This window comes from Rhinatrema bivittatum, chromosome 2 (assembly GCF_901001135.1).
Source record: "Rhinatrema bivittatum chromosome 2, aRhiBiv1.1, whole genome shotgun sequence".
In the NCBI taxonomy this organism is placed as follows: Eukaryota; Metazoa; Chordata; class Amphibia; order Gymnophiona; family Rhinatrematidae; genus Rhinatrema; species Rhinatrema bivittatum.
In genome coordinates this window covers 463,766,480-463,789,766 of record NC_042616.1, presented here as the reverse complement: position 1 = coordinate 463,789,766, position 23,287 = coordinate 463,766,480, and the positions used below count along the sequence as shown (strand labels likewise).

Below are 23,287 nucleotides of genomic sequence, written 5' to 3'. Positions count from 1 at the left end.
CCTATTTACCAGAATGTTTTCAACATGCACAGCAATACAAGTTTTTAACACAGGTTACTGCCAGGTTTTTAATGCGCTAATCACTATGAGGGTGATATTCAGAGCTACTTAGCTGGATAAGTTAGGACTTAGCAGTGGCTAAATATCCAGCTCTGCCGAACAGCTGCCACTTAGCATAACTAGTTATCCAGCTAAATAATTAGCCAGCTAAGTGGTAGGAGAGGTGAGGTTGTTCTAGGAAGGAGCTGACATAGCTGGATACGTTATCTGGCAAATTCAGATATTCAGAGTTAGCCAGATAACTTATCCAGCTGAGTCTGGTCGGCCCGTAGAGCTAATTTTAAGATAGCCCATATATTCAGTGGCATGGCTGCACCGCTGAATATATCCAACTAAGTTAGCTGGATAAGTTTATCCAGCTTTCTAGTCGAGCCACACAGCAGCTTATATCTACCTCTGTAAGTCCAATATTCAAAAGATAGTTTCCTAAATTAAGGATATTTCCCCTGCTGAGTCCCTAAATTTAGGAACCTGTTTTTCACTAGGTGCCTACATTTAGGAGACTTAAAAGTGAGCATGGCCGAGGATGGGGGTGGGGGGATTTAGACCCTAAATCTGGCTACTCACATCTTTCTTCCCTCCCAGCAGTATTTTAAAGTGAAGCAAAGTGTGAGTGTGTGTTGGGGGAGGGGGAGTTCCTCCCACTAGCATCCCCGCTCCTTTGCAGCACTTTTGACAAGTTGTGTTGGGGCTCCCACCAGTCTCCTGGCTTCCATCCTCCCTCCCATCCACTTTAAACATGGTATCTGGATTGGCTGCTTTCGAGCCCCCTCTCAACACCCAGCTATAGCTCCCACTGTGTCCCCGGGTGCAATTCTTCCACTTTGGGTAGACGAGCATATAAAGTCCCATATCAGCCCAGTACTAGCTGCCGTCCCATGTATTCTACCCAAACTTTCAAACCCTTTTCCTAGGATTGCCCGCCGTATCAGCCCTAAGCATGCCCAGCATCTGTTAAAGTACTGGCCTCCACCACTTCAGGCCTTATCTTCCTCTATGATTCTTACAAAATCAAAACTAAATCCAACATCCAGGCTTCTTTTCAATGTCTTATTACTAAATTGTACAATAATCCAGCTTCTCAAGCTCATACAGCATCCCATGCATTGCAAGCAATAATGCTGAGCATTACTAGTAAACATAGGGGTGTATTTTCAAAAAATAATGTACATCTCCCTTTGCCAAATTTTGACCAGATAAGTTTAGGCTGATTTTCAGCTGAAACTAGCTGGCTAGATTTTAGGCTGAAAACCATCCTAAAAACAGCTGGCAAGAACTTAGCCAGCTAGACATGGAGCACTCAGACTTGTGTGCCCTACTTGGCTAGCTAGCATGTTAACCAGCTGAGTCCTTTCTGGGAAACCCCCCCTACATCCCCAATCACTCTCCCACCCTGCCTCCAAAATCCCAATGTCCTTTAAAGTGCCCCTCAGCCCTGATCTCCCTTCCAAACCCTCCACCCCCAACGTGCAAATATTCTGAAAAGGCAAAAGAGCTAGGCCCCTCTCATCCTCCAGCCCACCTATTCCCACCCATCCAGAAGCAGGAGGACGTTCACCTTCCTCATTCCTGCTCTAATGCCTATTTTTCAAAGCTGCCAATCTGCCGATGGCTTTCAGAACTTGTCTGAGCAGCGGGGAGGAGGTAGGCACATCTCCTGCTTCCAAGTTTGCGGACTGGGAGCTGAGAGGGAGTTCAGGTCTGTGGGGTACCTTTTAAGAATATATGCACTTCAGGGGAAGGTGATTATGGGCGAGAGATGAGGGGCTGCGGGGCATCTTTTTAAGAATATTGGGGATTTTGTGAGGTAGTTTGGGGCTGCAGGAGACTTTTAAAGAATATCAGTGGCCCCGGGAGTGGTGGGAGAGATGTTTTGGGCTGTGAGGCACTATTTCAAAAAAATTGTGACCCTGGGGGGATGGTGAGAGAAATATTGGAGCTGTCAAGGAGGGTTGTGAGCCCCCAGGCCTGCTATTGTGCCATCAAGATTTTGGTCAGCCAAGTTAAGTGACTAGCACTGAAAATTAGCAGTAGCTGCCTAATTTTCTTCCCCAGATCTAACCCCCACCTCGGGGACCGTCCAAAATTTGAACAGCTACATTTAGCTGCTGAGCCCTAGTCAGTTTTCAAGGTGATGATCTCGTTTCCTAACTCCATTGCGGAATCGCTGGATGCCTTTGAAAACTGAACCTTAATAATTTTATCACATGTTCCAGTTGACTGTATTATAATCTCTCTTTTAGTATTTGAATATCTTTCATATGAATTAATGCTAAATGGGAGGAAAGACCAAACCCCATTAAAAAAAATAAAGGATATGAAAAAGGAATCAATCATACCACATCTTTACATCGATCAAACCTTTTTTTTATTATTCTGTCTTTGTTTCACTAATTCTTGTACTTTGGATTTATGCCTTCGTTGACATTGTGCATACCCAGTTTATTCTGTATGATTTTGACACAAACTTTTTAAAGTGTTATGTGTATCATGTGGGAATAAGTGATTACGGTTGCGCTCTGTGTGATGATTGATGGTGTTTTGGGCGCTTGGCTGTTCATGGTGATACTTCTCTCATTCACCCGAGTATATTGTTATATTTCCCTGCTGCTTTATTACACCGACTGGCAACCTTCAAGACATCAGAGGCAGGGGCAATGGAACGCATTTTTGGTTAGTGGGGGCTAAGCAACTCTGCCCCTCCCCCCAGCTCCCACTACCTATTTCTTACAATTAATGACATTCTTTCTTACACTTGTATAAATCATAGAGTATAATTATTCAGTCCCAGATCAACTAGTAGAAAGCTTTATGCTAGAAAACCAGCCATAGTCGAAAAGAAGAAAAAGATAAAAACAGCATTATTGATAGAAATGTCATTACTAAGCTTCTATTCCTTTCTGTATGGAGAGAGAAAAGATCATTGGGTACCAAGAGGGATAATCCGAGACCAAGAAAATGTGGCCATAAAAGTACGAAACATTCCTATTTGGCATCATTCACCCGACTAAAAAAATTTCCAAGCTCACCCTGATATGTTGTCTCTATATATTATTCCGTATACCCCTCAGGGAGCCTTCCATTTGAATAATCTCACTGAAATCTGACATGATAACTAAGACCTTAGAAAGAAACACTATTACCAAATTTCAGTGATATCCATCAAGTTGGAAGGTCCTGCAAACATTGCAGCATGCCCTAGAACACCAAAACACCTCTTTTGAAAATGCAATCCTGGAAACAGAGCAAGCTGGGACTGCTTTAGATCCCTACACAAAAGCTGCACACTAGCAGAATATGTCAGCTTAGTCACATATGCAAAATGACCTTTACCAAATACAAAATAAGTGATCTCAAAATAAAAACTGAAATATGCAGGCAAAAGCTAAACCAGTAACCCCAAGAAGCCAGATTCTGCAGGTGAGGCAACACAGGAGCACTAGAAATAGAAATGCATTTCCTTCTAAACTAAGCTGGGCCTCAGTCATTGTTCTTGTGGGAGTGAGGGCTGTTATGTTACATATCTCACCTCTCCACATGAAACATGACAAAGGCTTGGTGGCACCAACACAATCCCTACCCCACACAAGAAAAACAAAAGCTCAGTGGCCCCACCATAATAAGGAATTATGGTGAGGTTGCCGAGCTTTCATCATTTTTCTTGTGGGGGATTGGGTAGAACTGTAGGGAGGAGGAGGAGTTGGTGGCAGGGGAAAAGAGAGCAAGCGGAATGGGAAAAGGAAGAGGATGGAGGGAGGAAGAAGAGGTGGGAGTTGGGCAGAAGAGGAAACAAAGGTGATGGGGTAGAGAACGAGGCAGGGGGCGAGAACAAGAGGGGATGGCAGAAGGGTGAGAGGAGAGCCCAAAGGAAGAAGAGGGAAAGAAATGGGGGTAAGGTGCTGAAGGGGGAGAGATAAGAGTGATGGGATCAGTGGGGAATGGGCAAGGAAGGATAGAAAGGGGTTGAGGTAAGAAGAGAGGCCTGTCCCCCCCATATGAAAAACTGAATCGGCAACCCCAACCTAATGCCTCCCCCCAAAAATATGATCAGGCCTCTCGTCTTCCCCCCTTAGCCCCCTCCACTTTCTTCCTGCCCCAGCCCCCTCCTCTCTCCTTTCTATACTACCGCCACCCATTCCCCCCCTGCTCCCAGCCCTTTTCTCTCTCTCCTCTTCTGCACCTCAACTCAGTGAACAAAGTCCTCAGTCAGGCAATCAGAATTCAGTTCAGGGGCATTTATAATGAAAATCCCTGCTGCAATGATTTTTTTGTGAAGTATAGGTAAAGTATGCAATACCGAGCCGGTCCCCAGTTACTGTGAAAACACTTTTCAGTACTTGCCTCAATCCGATGGTGTCCATCTGTATGCTAGGACGTGTGACTGCTGCACCTTCACTGGAGAAAAGAATGCAAAACGTGTTCTCCCCACCACCGCTGCCTGCAGCGACCCCCCCTCCTAGTCTCTCTAGTAATGTGATTTGCAGGAGCTTTCTGGGAGCCAACTCCCCGCCCACCATTGCAAGCAGGGTAAGAAGAAGGAATAAAAGAGGAGGGAGAGGAAGTGGGAGGGGGTCAGGCGACAAAGTAGGAGCGTGTGCTGCACTGCCAGCAGCTACTGCCAGGTCAAGTGCACGGAAAACTAACCTGGCTATTTCCCTAGTGCACACACACTGTAAAAGCTCCGTGAGAGCAGAGATGCCGATGAACAGTTTTTGTTTGCTGGCCCAAATGTTGGTGAGGCCATGGCCCCGTGCCCACCCCGTTCTGACACCTGTGATCTGTGGTGATTATGTCTAGGTGCCTTTCCATTTTTGGCCAGGTCCTGGTTCTATTTCATAAGTATTTCTGTGCCGAGTATGCATGATTTTATACTTTTTTTTTTTTTTGCATTGAAATAGTTCCTTATACCTGGGAAGCAGAGTTGGATCTTATGCGCATACTTTTTGATTTATAAAGTGCACACATATTTTCCATTCTGCGCATACGTTTTTCTGGTGGGGAAAAAAGGGGCGGGCTCTCAGCATTCCTGGGCGGGGCTCAGAAATATGCGTGGTAATTACTATTTTGTAAGAGATATATATATATATATATATGTACACATACCAAACATATTAGTACATTGTTACACCTGCTCGTTGACCAGCACAAGTGAAATCGGGCTTGTCTGTTGGCAGTAGTTTTTGTGCGGGAGGTCCGTGTCAGCTGGTTGAGGGGGTGTTCAGTTGAAGTGCTTATAAGGTCTAGGTGAACTGGAAACAGGCTGGGTGAAACTGGTGGTGGTGTCGGTGAACTGGTGTTTTTCAAGCACGCTCGCACACAAGTATTTTCAAAACAGTATATTCACATTATAAAATAGCTGCCTGCACATGCAAACAGGGTTAGTTACATGTATATGTTAGATTTTTTTTTCCCCCTCCTAAAATATACACACACACGTATTTATAAAATAGGTGGAGAAAGTAAGCGGGGTTTTTTTTGCATTGGAATAATTCCGTGCGTATTGAAACATAAGTGTATACTTTCAGAGCAAAACTACACGGTATTTTATAAACTGTGCAACTCCCATAGTACGAGTTTGTAAATACTAGCATAAATCTCTGCGCGTCCGCTTATGCGCACAAATGCTGTACCACAAAGAGGCTTGAAAGTAAGACCACCAACGTTACCCAACTGAACCTTCAAAAAATGTAGTGGGACCAGGCCTGGATTTATCTATAGGCACACTAGACCTGTGCTTAGGGGTAGCAGAAATCAGGGAGGCAGTAGGCAGCCTTTCAGCTGTGGTGAACCGGATCCAGCCCCTCTCCTCCAGGCAGCAAGCAGGGAACAGGAGAGCCTGCAGCAGACAGAGCACAGGGGAGATTAGGAGGGACTGATTAGAGATTATTGGAGGCTTGGAAAAAAGGGAGTGGGATTGGTTGAGGGACTTATGTCTTTGTGTGAGAGAGAGGGAAACAAGGATAGGGGGACAGTGTTTGTATGTGTGTGAGAGAGAAGGGTTTGGTGAGTGTGTCATATTGGGTAAGATGTTAGAGAGGAAATGCAAGGAGGAGCTGACCAGAGCATGGTGTTAGATTCCTAATGCTCCTCATCCTTCCATCTCTTAGTCTTCTTTCCTTCTCACACTCCTCCCTCTTTCATTTCACCCCATTCCTGTTCTCCTCCCCGTACTGATACTTGAGATTCCTTTTCTTCACCCAATAAAAATAAAATAAATTATCCTAATAATTATATTGTAAAAACTATTGCATAATGTAATATAAAAGATGGAAATGTTTTCCAATTTGCTTCAGAAAATTTTAATTTTTGTCACAGGATCTACCCCTAGACTGTGCCAGGACCTTTAGATCTTCTGCTCCCTGTTATCCAACCTCGGGGGGGGGGGGGGGGAGGAGGAGAGAGATGACGGGGGTAGCAAAAATCCTCAATCCATATTAAGTGGGACAAAACAAAACAAAAAACACTGCTGAAAAAGTTTTTTGTTAATGTTTTATATTGTTAGATCCTCTAGTAGATGTAACACTGGAATTCAACACACACAGCCCCAAATGACTGCTAAACAAAGCATTTGGCCATGGTCACACTGCTTAAGATTTACTCTATATGTGCAAAACTGATATATTTGAGCTAAAACACTAGGGATTAGATTAATAGTTGTAGGTTAGTATCTTATGATCACTAAATGCTTTTTTTGAACATGAGCATTAAAACAGGGTGGACTGATGAAGGAGGCATAGCCCTTGAAAGTTTCTCACAAATACATTCAATGAAAATGCATCACGTACAGCCTATTGGTTGACCTTTATTTCTTGGTATCTAAGTGAACTAGCATGGCAACAAAAGTATTTTACAATAAAAAAAATATATATTATCCTGATAGAGGAGATTAACCTGTATCAGAATGCTGGGTTTGATAACCTTTACTTAATCTGGCTGGTCTTTGCAAGCCTCATAAAAAGAGTTCCCTTGCTATCAGAGAAACTGAATGTAGAAAAAAAAAATGACTGAGCCTGGTGATGTTGTGATGGCCTGCCTGATGCTGGATGCTCTGCTTTATCCTAGGCTCCAGAGCCCAAAACAATCAGGGTGGCTTGCATGCCAGAGGACACACTATTCTAACCCTTGATTACCATGGAACCAGATAATCGGTGTCCTGGCTCCAGCCAAGAAGGTTGACACTTAGCGAGAAATCCCAAACTGCACTCACAGAAGATTAACTTCCCTCTCCCCTCAGCTGGAAATGAAAAAAGGGGAGAGAGAAATACCTTCAATTTCATTATCCCTATTTACATCAAACCCTAAGTGGAATCTGCACGGAGTGGTGATGGGTATCGTGCACAGAGCAGCAGTTACAATCCTAAACATGTGCTGGGCACCTTGGATGGACCATTTTGGTCATTATTGGCTGTCATTTACTGTGTTGCTATGGTATTATTAAAGCTGCCTTATCATTCATTGCTTAGTGTCTTGGGGCTCTTTCAGGACTAAAGGATTTATTTATTTATTTAATATTTATTAGCTTTTATATACTGACATTCGATCGAGATATCACATCGGTGTTACATATAACTGAACGAATAGGGCGAGGTTTGCCTATTTTACATTGTAACGTGGTAACTTGTCTAAGATCTAAAGAGATGAATATATATTGTAACATTTATAACATCTTAAAGTGATAACATTTATAATTTCATTTAAGTAATATCTATAAAAAACATTTATGATCAATTAATATAATAAGAAGATGTTACATTTTAGAGAGGTAGTTTGTAACATTATAGCATTTTACATTGTAACGAAGTAACTTATATTAGGGCTGGAGAGAAAACATTTCTAGGGTGAAGTGAGAGCATTGCTAGAGGTGTTGGGGTTGGCTGAGGAATTAGGTTGGGGGTTCAGGTGCTAGCAGGGGGTTGGGGGCAAGGGGTGAGGAGGGATGGGGGTAGGGGGAAGTTGAGGGGGGGTTGCATCTGGGGGGGGGGCAGGGAAGGGGTTGCACCGGGGGGGGGGGGGCAGGCAGTGAGAATTATTTAGGGATGGCGATGATAGCGGGGAGGGTGGCTGAGTGTCTGGCGGGAGGGCTTCATATTAGAGAATGTGTGTTGAGCTCAGGGAGGGGGTTAAGTGTCTGGTGGGAAGGCTTTTCTGAATAGCCATGTTTTGAGTTGTTTTTTGAAAGCTTGGGTGGAAGGTTTATTTCTAAGGAGGGGCGGGAGGGAGTTTTCTATTTACAGTCACATGATGCAGTCAGACAAGCACACAGGTCTTAATTTTTCTCATCTATTTGTTAATATTTAATCTAAGGCAATGATTTCAGTAGCATTTTTTTCCTTAATATGTGTCAGCCGCTGAACAGTTTCTTGCATATAACCTTAGACAATATGACATTTATAGTAGGTAATTTAGGTTTATTTTTTCGATTCACTGTAGATCATTAATGAATAAAACTTTTACCTTTGATCTAACAGTTCATAATCTTGGTCATTTGGTCAGACTTCTAGGTAAAGTGTACAGAACTATTATAACTGGAAGAGGTATCAAATACTGACACTGTAATACTGCTGTACTTTGTAGCACACACAATCAGGTTGGGGTCATGTACTACTGTATACTACCAATTACAGTCATCTCTTTTTTTTTAATGCTTTCCAACATAGGGAATGTTGGAAAGATGAATGTAAAAGGGATCGATGATTGTCCATCTGTCTGTTTGTCTGTAGGAATAATAATGCTTAAAAAAAAGGGTGGGGGGGGGGGGAAATTCACTAGATTTGGCATGCAGGAAGAAAATGTGACTATTTAGGATGAATTTGAAAACCAGAGATGGCAGATCAGTATTTTCCAAGATCTGAACCTCCAAAATAAAAAATAAAAAAACTACATCATTTTCCTATGGGAAAACATCACCATTGCTTTCTATGAGAAACTGTTACAAGCTGTTCAAACTGTTAGAATGCTGACCAGCTCTCCTATCCAAACACCCCCCTCCATCCCCACCCCAACCCTCACCCTTCCAGCATTTTCCCACGGAGCAACACAGGCAGAGAGCGAGACAGAGACAAGAGATGAAGCAACTGGCAAAGAAAGGCACTTCCAAAGTACACACACCCTTACCCCCCCTACACCTTCCCACACATACACCTACACTCCACTCCCACACACTTTCACAACCATATACATCACTCACACATTCTATATAGACACTCATACCCTTCACATGCACAAGTACACACACCCACATCTTCCTACCCCTCTCTCCCCACACATACACACACACATATGCATAAACAGAGACAGAGAAAATAAACGACACGGCTTCCCTATTCACCCCACGTAGATCCTTGTATATACATACACACCTCACACATACTTTCACCAATCACACACCCCCCACTTGCATGCAGCCACACTCCACGGCTCCCCTTATACTCAGAACCCTTCCAAACATTCCTTTCATACAGAACCCCTCAAATTTATACATCTATCCCCAGCATATACCCTGATAACTCCACATACCCACTTCCACCCCTTAATTCTATTTATGCTTTCAGACACCTCCACACATATCCAGCTTACATTCCCCAATTACACCCACATACATATAACCCATACCCACACTCCCTCACAACCATATCTGCTGTCTACAGTCATATACCCAAAACACCCACCATGATCCTTATACACAAATTTCTCCACAAAAGCTACCCACACAACCCCTTAACCCCATGCACTAAACAGAGTTCCCTGTACGTACCTGGATCAGTCCAGACTCCTGGGTTTTGCCTCCCTTCCAGCAGATGGAGACAGAGAAAGATTTGCCATATATGCCAAGGTGCCACCCACAGTCTGCCAGTATTACTCTGTCTCCAGCAGATGGTGGAGGTGCAAAACTCACAGTCTGAACTGGATACTTGGTAGAGATACTATTGTCTTAGGTAGATAGGGTTTTCAAAAAAAAAAAAAAGAGAGAAACGTCAACAGAGAAGAAGATGGACAGCGTCCTTTAGCCTCCCAGGGGGTTTGTCAGGTCCTGAGGGGACCATCCCCCCTTGTTGTTAGGCAGCTGTGGCTAGGGGTCGAGGGCCCTCTTTGCCATTGTGTAGCAGCAGTGCTTGGGGTGATACTGGGGAGCCCGGATCACTCACCCCAGCCAGGCCAGCCAAGTATCAAGACCAGGATTTGATCGAGCAGGTTTGAAATTTAAAAAAAAAAAAAAAGTTCACGGCTCCGGCTCTCTTTTACCTTTCTGCCATGGCTGAGGGGAAGCGATTTGTTTGGATTGCCGTCAGTTCGCTGATTTAATAAAAAAAAAAAAAGTTTGCTCTTTTTTCTTTGCTTTGCCTCATGCCGTGAGGAGTCTCATTTCGCCCATGCGGCTTCAGACACGCGCGTCTGTCCAGGGATGGTTTGTGTTCCGCTTGCCTCCTCGGAGGCGAGGGAACCTCCTCTGCACCTGGGGGGGTCATTTTGTGAGGGAGATCGGTCTCTCTCGCGTACGGAAGCCTGCCATTTCCTTCCCCCTGTTCATTGCCGCTCAGCGCGGGAAACGATGCCATTTTAGACTCCTTTGCGTCAACGGCACAACTCGCAATGGGGGAGGGGAATTTCCCGCCCCCGTTGTCTCCCCAGCAACCTGCTCCGCGGCCTAATTCTCCTGCGCTGGCAGGTTCAAATATTTAGAGGGATGATACTGGGACTGATTCTGAGGGACCTTCTTCATCTTTTTCCTCAGATTTTATTTTACTGCTGCACTAGGCCTTTAAGGCCAGAAGGGCCAGTAAGAAGCAGTCGGCAGACAGGGCGGCATTTTCTAATCAGCCCGCCAAGGCCAAAAAGCGATCCCTGTCTGAGGGGACAGGGGAGTCCTACAAAGTTAAGTGCCCCTTAAGGACCATGGCACCAACGGATGACTCGGACACATCTTCAGACGCAGACGCAGCAGATCCAGATGGTCAGGATCCCCTGGCCCAGCCCCCGAGGGGGGTGGAGGGCGATGGCGACCAGCCGCAGGGTGCGGCTCACGAATCCCATGTTGTCGAGGGCGATGATCCTAAGGTAGTCCGTTTATTTAGGAAAGATGAACTGGCTCTTCTCATTCCCACTATTTTGAAGGAATTGGGGATTGATGCTCCACAGGAAGAATCTCGCCTAGGTTCTATGGATCCTGTCTTGTTGGGCCTGAGAGGTCTGCCTACTTCTTTCCCTTTCCATTTCTCAGCTACTGACCTACTCTTTAGGGAATGGGATACCCTGGATTTGGGGTTGAAAGTCACGAAGGCAATGGACAAGCTCTATCTTCTGTCAGAGTTAGCGTTGGAGATTCTGCGAGTTCCCAAGGTCGATGCAGCAGTGTCAGCGGTTACAAAAAAGACCACTATCCCAGTCACTGGATCGACGGCTCTCAAGGATTTACAGGATTGGAAGCTGGAGTTGCAGGTTAAGAAAATCTTCGAGGTTCATTGGCTGTTGGAAGATAGGCTGAGGGGATCCTTTTCTTCTAGGTCTCATTTTCACGGGAGTCGAAGACCGCGAGTGTCCCGAAGCTCCTCTTCCTCCTTTCGTCAGAATTTTGGCAGACAGCAGTCGAAGTCTCAGTCCTTTCGTGGAAGGCGCTTCAGTAGGCCTGGTAACACACAGTCCGCACAGGGAGGTAAACCTTTCCTTGGTTCCAGTTGTCGAGGGCAGATTGTCTCTGTTTTATGAGGAATGGACCAACATCACATCAGACCAGTGGGTTCTCTCTGTGATAAAACAAGGCTACGCTTTAGATTTTGCATGTCGACTCTGTCCTCAGTTCCTGGTCTCCCCATCAGCTATGCAGCAAACCGTCGAGCAGTAAAGGAGACGTTACAGTGCCTTCTCGATCTCGGAGCAATCAAGCTGGTGCCTCTGGTGGAACAGCGAAAGGGCCAGTATTCCATCTACTTTGTGGTCCCAAAGAAAGAAGGGACTTTCCAGCCCATTCTCGATTTGAAGTGGGTCAACAAATGTCTTCGGATCCCTCGCTTCTGCATGGAGACGCTGCGGTCAGTCATTGCTTTGGTTCAACAGGGAGAGTTTCTCAAATCCCTAGATCTGACAGAGGCGTATTTGCACATCGCTGTCCAGGCCAACCGCTGTCCTGCGTTTTTCCGTCCTGGGGCATCATTATCAGTTTCAAGCGCTGCCTTTCAGCCTTGCCACAGTGCCCAGAACATTCATCAAGATAATGGTGGTGGTAGTGGCGGCTCAGCTCTGCAGGGAAGAATTTTTGGTGCATCTGTACTTGGACGATTGGCTGATTCGTGCAAAATCGGAGGCGCTTTGCAACTCAGTAAACTGAGTGCTTCAATTGTTGCGAGCGCTCGGGTGGGTTGTCAATGTGGCCAAGTGTCGTTTGATTCCCTCCCAGTCACTGGAGTTCCTGGGAGCTCTGTCCAATACACAGCAGGGCAGAGTGTTTCTGACTTCTAAACACATTGTAAAGTTGCAAAGTCAAGTTCAAGTCTTGTTGGCCAAGCATCCTCCGAAAGTCTGGGACTATTTGTGGGTCCTTGGCTCCATGACATCCATTCTGGAGCTGGTTCCATGGGCCTTCACTCACATGTGGCCTTTACAATCAGCATTGCTTTCCCGGTGGAATCCAGCTTCCAAACAATTTCATCTACTTCTGCCTTTGACAGAATCGGCACGGTCCAGCCTGGATTGGTGGCTATGCTCCGACATCTTGAGTCGAGGAGTTCCCTTAGTGGTTCCGGAGTGAACGGTGGTTACCACGGATACGAGTCTTTCCAGTTGGGGAGCACTTTGTCTCGGGAAGTCAGTGCAGGGACAATGGTCCCTGAGTGGAGTCTCAATGGTCCATCAGTCTTCTGGAAACCAGGGTGGTATGACTGACATTACAAGCTTTTTGTCTGATTCTCATGGGGAAGTCGGTCAGAGTGCTGTCGGACAATGCAACCACCGTGGCTTACATCAATTGCCAAGGAGGGACGAAAATCCAGCCAGTGGCGCTGGAAGCTAGTCAACTGATCAGTTGAGCGGAGCAAAACCTGCTTACCATAGCAGTGTCCCACATAGCCGGGGTCGACAACGTTCACGCGGATTTTCTAAGTTGTCATTGCCTAGACCCAGAAGAGTGGGAACTCGCAGACAAAGCCTTTCAACTCATCTGCGACAGATGGGGCACTCCTCACATGGACCTGATGGCGATGTTCAAGAATTCCAAGGCTCCGCGCTTCCTTGCTCGCCGCAGAGACATGGGAGCAGAAGGAGTAGATGCTCTAGTTCTTTCCTGGCCGACAACGGTCCTGCTTTACGTATTTCCTCCCTGGCCTCTGATCGGCAAAGTGCTCAGGCGGATAGAGAAACACCTGTCAGACGTGATCTTGGTGATTCCCGAGTGGCTGCGTTGGCCATGGTTTGCAGATCTGGTCAATCTAGCGGTGGCAGGTCCCCTGCGGTTTCCCTATCTTCCGAACCTACTTCATCAGGGATCTGTCTGTTTCGACCAGGCCAATTGCTTCTGTCTAGCGGCATGGCTTTTGAGAGGCAGCATCTAAAAGGCAAAGGATATTCCGATGCGGTGGTGACTACTCTTTTGAGATCGCGTAAGCCTTCAACTTACCTGTCTTATGTTCATGTCTGGAAGGTCTTTGAGTCTTGGTGTGTAGACCGGGAGATTGTGCCCACCCGGGCGTCCGTATCGAATATCTTGTGTTTCCTTCAGGATGGATTAGCTAAGGGATTGTCGTGTAGTTCCTTGAGGATGCAGGTAGCAGCTCTTGGTTGTTTGCGCGGCACCATACACGGGGTGGCGTTGGCTGCGCATCCTGATGTTTTTCGCTTCCTTAGGGGGCAAAGCATTTGCGCCCACAGGTGAGTTCGCCATGTCCATCCTGAAATCTAAACTTAGTACTTACAGCATTGTGTACAGCGCCCTTTGAGCCTTTAAAAAGGGCAACGTTGAAAGATCTCACTTTGAAAGTGATGTTTCTAGTGGCAATTTCCTCTGCTCGTAGAGTGTCCGAGCTTCAAGCATTGTCATGCAGGGAGCCTGTCTTAAGGATTTCAGATTCTAGTGTTTTTTTGCGAATGGTTCCTTCCTTTCTTCCAAAGGTAGTTTCCTCCTTTCATTTGAATCAATTGGTGGAGCTCCCGTCCTTTTCCAATCTGGACAAGTTGGATCCGCTCTCTAAGGACGAAGAAGTTGGATGTTCGCAGGGCTCTGTTGCATTATCTGGAAGTTACTAACAATTTTCGGGTCTCGGATCACCTCTTTGTACTCTGGAGTGGGCCAAAAAGAGGTAATATGTCATCTAAGACCACGATCGCCCGCTGGCTGAAGGAAGCAATAAATTCCGTGTATTTACTACATGATAGGCCCTTACCAGTAGGGCTTCGGGCACATTTCTTCATGTTCCCAGGCAGCTTCCTGGGCGAAATGTCAACAGATTTCACCGCAGGAGATTTGCAGAGCGGTTATGTGGAAATCATTGCATACTTTTGTGAGGCATTACAGGCTGGATGTCCAGGCCCAGGGTGCAGAAGGATTTGGAGAAGGTGTGCTAAGAGCGGGCCTCTCCAGATCCCATCCCGGATAAGAAATGCTCTGGTACATCCCAGGAGTCTGGACTGATCCTGGTACGTACAGGGAAAAGAAAATTGGTTCTTACTGATCATTTTCGTTCCTGTAGTACCACGGATCAGTCCAGAGCCCCGCCCGTTCAGTGCATAGAGGTAATGGAGAGTCCGCTCATTCTGTATTTGTCTATTTTGGTTCTGCAGATCAATCTTTTCACCCTGTTTAATGGGTTTGGGTCACAGTTAGGGGTTAGTGATCCGGTTTCGAGTTTACGGTTCCTATATATAGTTAGTTTGGTTTTGAGCCATTCTGCTTTGACACTGAGTAATACTGGCAGACTGTGGGTGTCACCTTGGCATATATGGCAGAGTCTGTCAAATCTTTCTCTGTCTCCATCTGCTGGAGGGGAGGCAAAACTCAGGAGACTGGACTGATCTGTGGTACTAGAGGAACAAAAATTATCAGGTAAGAACCAATTTTCTTTTCTCTACCTCCCCATAAACACACGACCACCCATCTATCCATGCACACACACATAAGAAATCCCCTCACACATTCAACTCATACACCCGTATCCTTATGCTCCCCAATCAGCCCCCACTACAACCCCCCCCCAAACACACACACACATATACTGTCAACCACATTTCATACACTTCCCTTCTACAAATCTACAAAGCCTCTGCATGCTTTCCATACTTGTTTTGATCTTTATTTGTTGAATTGTATGAATTGTGAATACAAGTTTGATAACATCTGATGATGCAGGGACTTTGTTTTCAAGGACTTGTTAAAGGTTTGGCATATATGACCTTTCAGAAGTGTAGACGTCAATGTTCAAGGTAACTTCAGAATAAAAATCTAAACTTCTCCTTTTTTTTTTTTTTTTTTTTTTTTTTGCAATATCAAAGGTCAGACCTAGGTGTGTTAACATTCTTCAAATGGCAAACCAGTACACTTATTTACTGTGCCTTCATACTTTTATATCTCTGCTTCTCATCAACCATGTAACTCTGAAAATAGTAGAAGTACAATACAAATTCTTGGAGCATCTTTTCCTTTGTATTCAATCATTTAACCCTTTGCTACTCATTTCCGCTCTGTATTTATTTCAGATAGAACATTATTTTTCAAACTAAAAGATCGAATATTTTATGAGTGAGAGTAGAATTTTTTCCTCAGATTCTGAATGTTGAAATTATAATGAAAGAGAGATGGTGAAACCTTGAGCCTTCCCTTATCTTTTAAAGGTCAAAAGATCCTAACTCAGGAGTCTCCAAACTTGGTCTAGAGGGCTGCAACCCAGTCAGGCTTTCAGGATTTCCACAATGAATATGCATGAGATCTATTTTCATACAGTAGTGGCAGTGTATGTAATATATCTTCTTGCATATTCATTGTGGAAATCCTGAAAACCTACCTCAATTCCAGACCTCGAAGACCAACTTTAGGGACTCTACCATAACTGAATCATTTATTTTTCACCCAAAAATTCTAGGTTCAGTAAAAAAAAAAAACCAGACTTATTAAATGTAGCAGGGTTCTCAGTCTAGTTCTCGGGATACAACTATCCACTAAAGTTTTCAGGATATTCAGAAGTTGAGAACCAGTTTTATAGGTTGTACAGAAACTTGGTGAGTCGAAAGCGTGATCTCAAGGGGACAATAATGTCCTATGCATCCATATGTAAGCTTTATAACTTCTTATCAGTTATACTTTTATTCTTCAGGGCAATAATATCCAACAATGTGATAAGGTAGTAAAAGGAATTTGACCTATAGCCACTAAATCATACCTTAGTCTGTTTTCAGATTATTTGTTTTCCCTTTTGTCCTAACAGTAAAAATATATTTTTTAAAATGGTGCCTAATATGATTTTGTGGCAGTCAATGAAAAGTGAAAAACCTGTATATTATGCAGTGTTTATTGAATCATGCGATTTCTCTATTGTCAGAAATGGCAAGCTGTAGAGAAATCATATCAGAGTGAGTGTTGCAGTGCATCAAGTTTTGCACTCTTCAGTAGCAAGCAAGGAACAGCGTCTGGTATCGGTTTCTTAAGCCTTATTTTTCTGGATAGAATAGCTGAGCAGGATTGTTCTTGGAAAGGCAGGTAATACATGAGACAAATACAATATTTTTCTGTATTATACACAAAAGATTGATGGAACCTTTGAAGAACCCTTCTATAAAGTATTAGGAGCTGATAAAAGATCCTTTAATATCTAAAGCCCTGAACTGAATAAGGGCCTGATTTACTAAGGCTTTTCTCCCATTCTGTGTCTATGGGAAAAATGCTTAGTAAATGAGGCCCTTACATTGTGTAAGCCCTCTGGGGATAGGGAAATGCCTACAGTACCTGAATGTAATCCGCTTTAAGGTGCCCAAAAGAGGAATATAAATAAGTAAAGCATAAACATGTCATCAGCTAAACTCATTCAGAGAAAAGGGCTCTTTTCTCTGAAAGTAATTTAGTAAAGGAAGATCCTCAGGGTTTTGTGTAGATTGGAGAGGGGGGCTTATCCTCTGGTTATTAAACAAGGATAGTTTGATCAAAACTATCATCAGTGGTGGAAATAAATTTCAGTCCAATCTAATTATGACTCTTTTTTTGCTACTGAAGGGATTGTGCTACATAGATGGATGGATAAGATAAAACAGGTACATTTTTAGCCTTTTGCTCATCTGACATTGTATTTTTCGTTGTTGTTGCAGCATCAGCCACTATGTCATTGTGATGTGCATGACAATATTTTTGATGCTTCTGAGCGGCCTAGCCCAAATGCTCACTACAAAGAAAATCACATTTTGGAGAAGAACTAAACCTCATGCTACGTGATGAAACGCCATATTTAGCATTTGCCACCTGCTTCTTCCAAGACCGTTCCTGCCAGGGGAAATCTAACACTTCAGACTCTTGGAGCGCTATCATGTCATAATGTGGAACTTCTACAGATTTTTCTTTCTTTGTGACTGACAGATGGATTCCAATGTTCAGCTGAATGTGCACGGTCCTTATCTTCTCTGATGGCTTACTAATCAGCTGGCAAAAAAGAAAACACTTTTTGCTTTATCTAGTGCATGCAAAAAAAATATTGATTAACACCCTGAAAAAAAATCATCAGGCATTTTGTATCTTTTTGTTGGGTTTTTTTTGTATGTTTACTGTAACTCTTCTCCCAAGTGTTGCAGTTGTGCACCTGCAGAATACTGGTATGCATCCCAAGCCTAACCTAGCCCTTCTATAGAGCAACCATTCATATACTGTATATTGTGTTCTGTTATATTTTGCTGGCTGATCCATGCTGAGCATGTCAGAACTCAGAAGCCAAAGTAAAGCTCCTGCTGATACCTACTGCCTTTCAAATCAGAGAATCATTCATTTTTGACCCCGTATTATAGTTGGCAAGCTTAAAAACTCCTTTTAAAAGTAAAACAAAAGTATCTTTTTAAAAAATGAAAAACATATTCTAACAGAAATATGTAGGTGCAGCTTTTTTATTTTTTGCCTTCTGCCAGATTATACAATGTAGCTGAGAATACTGGTTTGGTTTCAAAGTCTCAAAAGGATAAATGCAGTGTATTGATGACAGGTTTGTTTGCTCTTACATTTAATCCACATTTAATCAATAACTAGACCAAATTTAAAAAAGGAACTAAAATACAATACAGAAAGAATACTTGATTTCTGGAATATTAAAAAAGGAAAGTTATCTGTAAAACCAAATTTGTAATACTCTGCCAGGGCTTGCAGTTGTTTGCGTTATGCCTTTTTCAGGATGGCTGTCTTCTTTCAGCAGCACTCCAGATCATTGTCATCACAGTTCCAGCATTCTACTAAATTCAAAGAGTTTGTATTTAGTGATCTATGTCATAAAGATGAACTGCTGACATTTTATAACTTTGGAATCGCTGGTCAAAGCCAGACATAGTTTTAATTGAACTGAAGTTTTTCTGATTCTACTGTACAAAATATTTGGAGAACTGATCTTATTTCGACTTTCCATGAAGTAACCTTTATGAAGCTTCACGGATGTGGCCTTTTGTGCTGTAGGTCATCCTGCCCTATTATTTTGGCTCAAAATGTCAGTGTTGGAAAAAGCCATGGAAAAAATTTATATACTAAATCATTTTTAGCTGAAGCTGAGATTTCTATTTTGAGTTCCTGCTGTTGCCCATGGCCAATATTTGCACTTAAAGTTTTGTTCAAGGATTTTCTTGTCATATTTTTCTATAAAATCATAGAGTATGGTTTCCAAAGCATATCACCCTTGGTATAGTTCAGGGGTGGCCAGCCAGCATTTTGCAAGCTGCATGCAGCTCTCTGGAGCACAAACTGTGGTTCATAAGTGAAGTCCTCTACCACTGCCTGCTATCTGTTTACTGCACGCTGTGATCCTCACTGTTCTCTGCAGCCACCGAGTGGTTCAAAGTTGTAAGTTTACAATTTCTACCAGGGAATTGGTTACTGAAAAGAGAGAGGATCACAGATTGCAAAAGCTAACTGCCTTCACATCCGCCTCTCCTCCCAAGGCAGTCCATGGAACTTGAGCTAGATAGGCACCTTGCCTTCACCCCGCAATGAAAAAGAGAGAAAGAGGACCCAGCAAGCTGCTGAAGACTCCATCCCATAGGAACCAAAGAAGAAGTCTAGTAGTGCCGCTATGGACCTTATCTTGCAGCAGCAGAGGAAAAGGCCTAGCAGAGTCACCGCAGACCCCATCTCACAGTTGCCCAAGAAGAGACCCAGCGGATGGCGGTATTCTAAGAAAAAGCCCTAAGAGAGAATGTGTGTTTGTGCATGTGAATGAGAGAGAAGGTGTGTGAGAGAGCCTGTATGAATGTATGACCTTGAAATGTGTGAAAGAGCCTGTGTATGCTTGTGTGTGTGAGAGTGGGTGTCTGGAGAGCCTGAATGTAAATGTGTATGTGTGTAAAACAGAGTGAGAGGATGTCTGTGAGCACGTGAGGAAAAGAGCCTGTATATGTGTAAGAGTGTGTGCGAGTCAGTGTATGATGAGAGAATGAACATGTGTAAGTGTGAATGAGAAGATAACATTTGTGTGCCCCCACCCAATCCACAACAATCTCAGGTTGACTGGAAATCAAAAGATCCCTGATAAGGAGAGCGGGAGATTTTTTAATCCTTTAATTTTAATTATTGGGTGTTATTTGTGTCTGCTGTTTTGAAATATTTTATTGATGTTTGGGAAATATTGAAAAAAAATGTATGTGAACCTTTAATTATTGGATGTTCTGTTCCTCAGCTGTATTGAAATATGTATTTTTATTAGAATGATTTTGCTTTTATGAATTATATTTTATATTCTCACAGGACAAGCAGGATGGTAGTCCTCTCTTAAATGGGTGACATCACAGGATGGAGCCCAATCACGGAACACTTTTGTCAAAGTTTCTAGAACTTTGACTGGCACCTACTGGGCATGCCCAGCATGGCACTAAACCTGCAGCCAGCAGGGGTCCATCTTCAGTCTTCTTTTTTCCGCAGAGCAGTAGCCACACGGGTTAAGGAGCTCCACAGAGATTCCTGACAGGAATTTTCCTCACGGAATTACTAAAAACCTCACAGGGGTCCCTCCTTCGAATTTTTGACTCCGTGGTACTCCGGTAAGTTTTTATCCGTTTTCGATCGATTCCCGTCGAGTTTGGCCCTCGCGGCCTACTGGCCGTCGACCGTACCGCGGCTAAATTTTTCAAAGGCCATGGCGTCGGGGTTCCGTCGGTGCCCAGACTGTACTCGCACCATGTCCATTACAGACCTGCATAAAGTCTGTGTAATGTGTCTTGGGTGCGAGCATGATGTCCTGACTTGCACCAAATGTGCCTTAATGACACCAAAAGGTCGCAAGGCCAGAATGGAGAAAATGGAACTTCTCTTCCGTTCTCAAATTCCAACGCCGTCGATTGCATCGACGTCGTCTGAACCGGACCATCCGGGTCCTTGGGAAAGGATCCGCTTCTGATCACTCAGAACGGCGGGTGCCTACGCTACCCCAATCTTCAAGCTTTGTCCCTGATGGGCCTGGATGTTGAAAGGTTAATTCTTCAGCCAGTTAACCTTTCGGAGCCAGTTTCCCGTGTCCTGTTGCTTCACAGAAGCCTTCCACGAGAAAGTCTTACCTATACAAATGGAACAGGTTTAAGTCATGGTGTTCTTCTCAATCCCTTGATCCCTTTATCTGTTCCACCATGAAGTTTCTAGACTATCTCTGGCACTTGTCAGATCAGGTCTAAAAACTTCCTCCATCAGAATGCATGTCAGTGCGGTGGCCGCCTTCCATAAAGGTGTCGGGGATGTTCCTATTTCAGTACAACCCCTCGTAACACATTTTCTGAAAGGCTTGCTTCACCTCAAGCCTCCACTACACCCTCCAGCCCCTTCTTGGGTCCTCAATCTGATTTTGGGTCGACTCATGAAACCACCATTCGAGTCTCTCCAATCCTGTGATCTTCACTATCTCACATGGAAAGTTATTTTTCTTTTGCCAATCACATCTGCTCGCAGAGTTAGTGAGTTACAGGCCCTAGTTACCTATCCGCCTTACAGTAAACTTCTGCAGGACCGGGCAGTACTCCGCACTCACCCTAAGTTCTTACCTAAGGTAGTATCGGAGTTTCACATTAATCAATCCGATATACTACCTAACTTCTTTCCCAGGCCCTACTCCAATCCAGGAGAACAGGCTCTGCATACCCTTGACTGCAAACGGGCTCTAGCCTTCTATCTAGACCATACAGCTGCCCACAGGAAAAGCACTCAATTGTTTGTCTCTTTCCATTCCATCAAATTGGGGCAGCCTGTGGGTAAGCAGACTCTCTCCTCCTGGTTAGCAGACTGCATATCCTTTTGCTATCAGCAAGCAGGCATTCCACTTCAAGACTGTGTTAAAGCACACTCTGTGAGGGCCATGGCAACTTCAGTAGCACACCTACTCTCGGTGCCGCTTCCTGACATTTGCAGGGCTGCTACCTGGAGTTCTCTGCATACCTTTACAGCCTATTATTGCTTAGACAAGGCCAGAAGACAAGATTCCACACATTAAGAAAGGTGGAAAGAAGGCAAAACGATTACCGGCATGGTTAAAAGGGGAGGTGAAAGAAGCTATTTTAGCCAAAAGATCTTCATTCAAAAATTGGAAGAAGGATCCAACAGAAGAAAATAGGATAATGCGTAAACGTTGGCAAGTTAAATGTAAGACATTGATAAGACAGGCTAAGAGAGAATTTGAAAAGAAGTTGGCCATAGAGGCAAAAACTCACTGTAAATACTTTTTAAAATATATCCGAAGCAGAAAGGTTGTGAGGGAGTCAGTTGGACCGTTAGATGATCGAGGGATTAAAGGGGCACTTAGAGAAGATAAGGCCATTGCGGAAAGATAAAATGATTTCTTTGCTTCAGTATTTACTGAAGAGGATGTTGGGGAGGTACCCACATTGGAGAAGGTTTTCATGGGCAATGAATCAGATGGACTGAATCAAATCACGGTGAACCTAGAAGATGTGGTAGACCTGATTGACAAACTGAAGAGTAGTAAATCTCCTGGACCGGATGGTATACACCCCAGAGTTCTGAAGGAACTAAAAAATGAAATTTCAGACCTATTAGTAAAAATGTGTAACCTATCATTAAAATCATCCATTGTACCTGAAGACTGGAGGATAGCTAATGTAACCCCAATATTTAAAAAGGGCTCCAGGGGCAATCCGGGAAACTACAGCCCAGTTAGCCTGACTTCAGCGCCAGGGAAAATAGTGGAAAGTGTTCTAAGCATCAAAATCACAGAACATATAGAAAAACATGGTTTAATGGAACAAAGTCAGCATGGCTTTACCCAAGGCAAGTCTTGCCTCACAAATCTGCTTCACTTTTTTGAAGGAGTTAATAAACATGTGGCTAAAGGTGAACCGGTAGATGTAGTATACTTGGATTTTCAGAAGGCGTTTGATAAAGTTCCTTATGAGAGGCTTCTAGGAAAAGTAAAAAGTCATGGGATAGATGGCGATGTCCTTTCGTGGATTGCAAACTGGCTAAAAGACAGGAAACATAGAGTAGGATTAAATAGACAATTTTCTCAGTGGGCAGTGGAGTGCCTCAGGGATCCGTATTGGGCCCCTTACTTTTCAATATATTTATAAATGATCTGGAAAGAAATACAACGAGTGAGATAATCAAATTTGCAGATGACACAAAATTGTTCAGAGTAGTTAAATCACAAGCAGATTGTGATAAATTGCATGAAGACCTTGTGAGACTGGAAAATTGGACAACAAAATGGCAGATGAAATTTAATGTGGATAAGTGCAAGGTGATGCATATAGGGAAAAATAACCCATGCTATAGTTACACAATGTTAGGTTCCATATTAGGTGCTACAACCCAAGAAAGAGATCTAGGTGTCATAGTGGATAACACATTGAATTGTCGGTTCAGTGTGCTGCGGCAGTCAAGAAAGCAAACAGAATGTTGGGAATTATTAGAAAGGGAATGGTGAATAAAACGGAAAATGTCATAATGCCTCTGTATCGCTCCATGGTGAGACCGCACCTTGAATACTGTGTACAATTCTGGTCGCCGCATCTCAAAAAAGAAATAATTGCGATGGAGAAGGTACAGAGAAGGGCTACCAAAATGATAAGGGGAATG

The 23,287-nt window shown here is 43.8% G+C and overlaps 1 protein-coding gene across 1 annotated transcript in view; it reads left to right on the top strand.

Moving 5' to 3' along the window:
- Nucleotides 1-18,835, top strand: part of PIGN (phosphatidylinositol glycan anchor biosynthesis class N) — a 535,187-nt gene extending 516,352 nt beyond the window's left edge. Inside the window, 1 exon segment of the mRNA XM_029590493.1 lies at nucleotides 17,338-18,835. Within this exon segment, the coding sequence (XP_029446353.1) occupies nucleotides 17,338-17,461 (124 nt within the window). The 3' untranslated portion in view covers nucleotides 17,462-18,835.
- The last annotated feature ends 4,452 nt before the right edge of the window (nucleotides 18,836-23,287 follow it).